We start from the raw sequence: 2,638 nt of genomic DNA on the forward strand, positions 1-2,638 counted from the left end.
ATCATTAGAATAATACATGTATTGAAAAGACAGAAGATCCACTTGCTCCTTTTTTTAAAAAAACAAAGAACTAACCTTTAGAGTTCTTAAATTAATGTATATTAAATCCTAGTAACCATTTTATTGCATTAAATCCACATGTTAATGACAGAACCATATGAATAAAAAGACATGAAACACCCACATGTTAGTGGTATTAATAAACCATCTGTGAAGTACTGGAAGTTGGTCAGAAATATGTACTGTTACGTCCAGACCCTAACGTTAGTGTCAAGACCCATGAAGTTTAAGAGATTAAGAGGATGGTGCAGGACACTCTTAGTTTAAATGGGGTCTGCCCAACCTGTTAGCGGGAATGGCAGGCAGGCTCTGGTTGATAGTGGAGACTCTTCCTTCTTTGGGCCAAGAGATTTTGTAGAAGCAGGCAGAGATGGGTGGGGAGAATCTTGAGTGATGTTGCTGAGCAGGCCTGTTGCCTGTTGCTGAGCAGGTCACAAAGATACAGACCTGGTCTCCACCAGGGTCACAAAAGCCCTGGGTGACGTGAGGCAGAGAGTGGTCAAGCTGGGATGGAAAAACTGACCGGTTACATAAGGGTTAAGGCAAAGAGGCAAAAACGAACATCTCTGAGGAAAAGTGCTTAAGCCTGTGGATGGGGGGGGCAGGAAGCCTTTGTGTCGGACTCCCTCTTGGGGCTTGGGAAGGCATCAGCTGGGCCCAGGAAGGGGGCCTCGGAATGCTGACCGGCTTGCACTCCTGACCAAAGGCGGGATGTAGGTTCTGCACCAGGCCTCCGCACCCCGTGTGCCAAATCCTGCTGCCGCTTCCACGGGCACATTCCACTTCTTGCCCAGGGACTCTCTGGAGGGCAGGCTAGAAATAGGGAGCAGGGGGGGGGGGCGGGAGGACCGCCCGAGCAGGCGGGCCGTCCTGGCTTCCCATTTCCAGTGCAGCCTCAGCCACCCGCGTCCCTGGACTGGAAGACCGGGTTTTCGGCCTCGGAATGGTCTGTTGTGGCTCGAGCGCTCCGTGAACAAATCTTTATTCCCTCTTGTAGGGGGAGGGGGGAGGGGAATGGCTCCCCACCTGGTGGTTTGAGTTCTACAATTTTCAGTGGAAATGGTTTGTTTTTTTTAAACTTCAGTGCCGCTTTCTGCCTACCCCAAATCTACAAATTCCACTAGTAGAAAACACCATCAAAGATTGCCAAAACTATATATTAATTATATAAAGTTGGTGGTGTCACAACAACATCAATGCATACTGTAACTGTAACAGGGCATAAGATACAATATTTCCTCCTTTGAAGATACGATATAAAGTCCAGGTAGTCAGTGAAACTTGATAAGAGGAGTCCACATAGTCATAACTTTTTCCAAACGGCCTTTGCAAAGATGCACGTTCTAGATATTTGGAAGATGCTTTTCCTTCGACTTCTTCCGTTTCAGTTCTCCCCAGAACCCATGATTGACTTCTTATGCTGTGAACCTTGTGGTCTGTTGAAATTGGTGAAATCAGGTTCCACTAAAGAAGTCGAAGGAAATGCACCACCAACTTTATATAATTGTTTAATATACTGTTTTGGCAATCTTTGATGGTGTTTTCTACTAGTGGAATTTGTCGATTTGGGTCTCCTGTGACACTAGTCTTTCCCCCTTGTTGTCTGGGCTTTCTGCTTCCCAGCTCCTCGATGGAGCCCAGTCCCTCGATCCCCGTGGCCAAAGGTCCTTACAAGCCCGCTGACAGATTGTGCCCCGTGTCGGTCCTTGGAGGAGGACTTCAGCATCTGTCTAGCCCAGGGTCTCGGCCTTCCGTGACACCTTTCAGCTGCGTTGCTGGGGCCTGGGTGGGGGACCTTCTGTCTGAGGAGGGGTGGATGGCTTCTTCCACCAGGGCCCCCAGTCCTCCTCCTCCTGGTCTGCAGCCTCTCCTCCTTTCCCAGCCAGCAGCATCAGCTTCTCCTGCTTTTGGCTTCCCTTGGAGTAGCTGCCTGGGGGGACGCTTTGGAATTCTGTGACTGACCCTTCCCCCTTGAGGAGTCTGGATGCTGCTGAACATTCTGTGACTTCCCAACCAGTTTCTGTGATGATTGTTCCTAGTCCACAGAGGAGGGAGGGGCCTTTGTCCTTGCCCTGAGTTGTGTAAGGGGGGGGGGGAGTAGATCAGGTTTCCTCCCTCTTAATCCTGAAGGGCGACAAACCTCCTTTCCCACATGGCTGCTCCTGTTGGGCTTGGGGCCAGGGGCTCTGGCTGCCCCCCCCCCCCGCTGAAAGTGAGGGCAAGAGCGTTCCCTTGTATTGGTTCTCTTGTATGTGCCACCCCCACCTGCTCCTGCCCGCTGGTGGCTTCAGCTGCAGCTCAGAATGGGGCTGTTGGGGGGGGGGCAGATCCGGGGCTACAGCAGGCGGCTTGGGCGAGGGCGCTGCGTCTCCCGGCGGGACGTGGGAGTGCCTCTCCCGGAGAATGCCCGCTGGAGGGCTGGCGGGGGGGGGCTTTCTCTGGCAGTAGCCCCAGATTGGCAGATGTGGGTGGGAACCTGGCAGGCTGCTGTTCCCAAGAGGGGGGTGCTCCTCAGAGCATCGGCTTCCCCAGGGAGGGGGCCTTCAGGGGCTGTGACATGGGCTGCTCTGTTGCTGCT

At 52.4% G+C, this 2,638-nt stretch overlaps 1 protein-coding gene across 1 annotated transcript in view; it reads left to right on the plus strand.

The window, feature by feature from the left end:
- The first annotated feature begins 1,690 nt into the window (after positions 1-1,690).
- ECE1 (endothelin converting enzyme 1) overlaps positions 1,691-2,638 on the plus strand; it is a 12,964-nt gene continuing 12,016 nt past the window's right edge. Inside the window, exon 1 of the mRNA XM_015412571.1 lies at positions 1,691-1,846. Coding sequence (XP_015268057.1) covers positions 1,691-1,846 — 156 coding nt within the window. The remainder of the gene's footprint in view (positions 1,847-2,638) is intronic.

Source organism: Gekko japonicus, unplaced genomic scaffold (genome assembly GCF_001447785.1).
Source record: "Gekko japonicus isolate JY-2015 unplaced genomic scaffold, Gekko_japonicus_V1.1 scaffold131, whole genome shotgun sequence".
NCBI lineage: Eukaryota > Metazoa > Chordata > Lepidosauria > Squamata > Gekkonidae > Gekko > Gekko japonicus.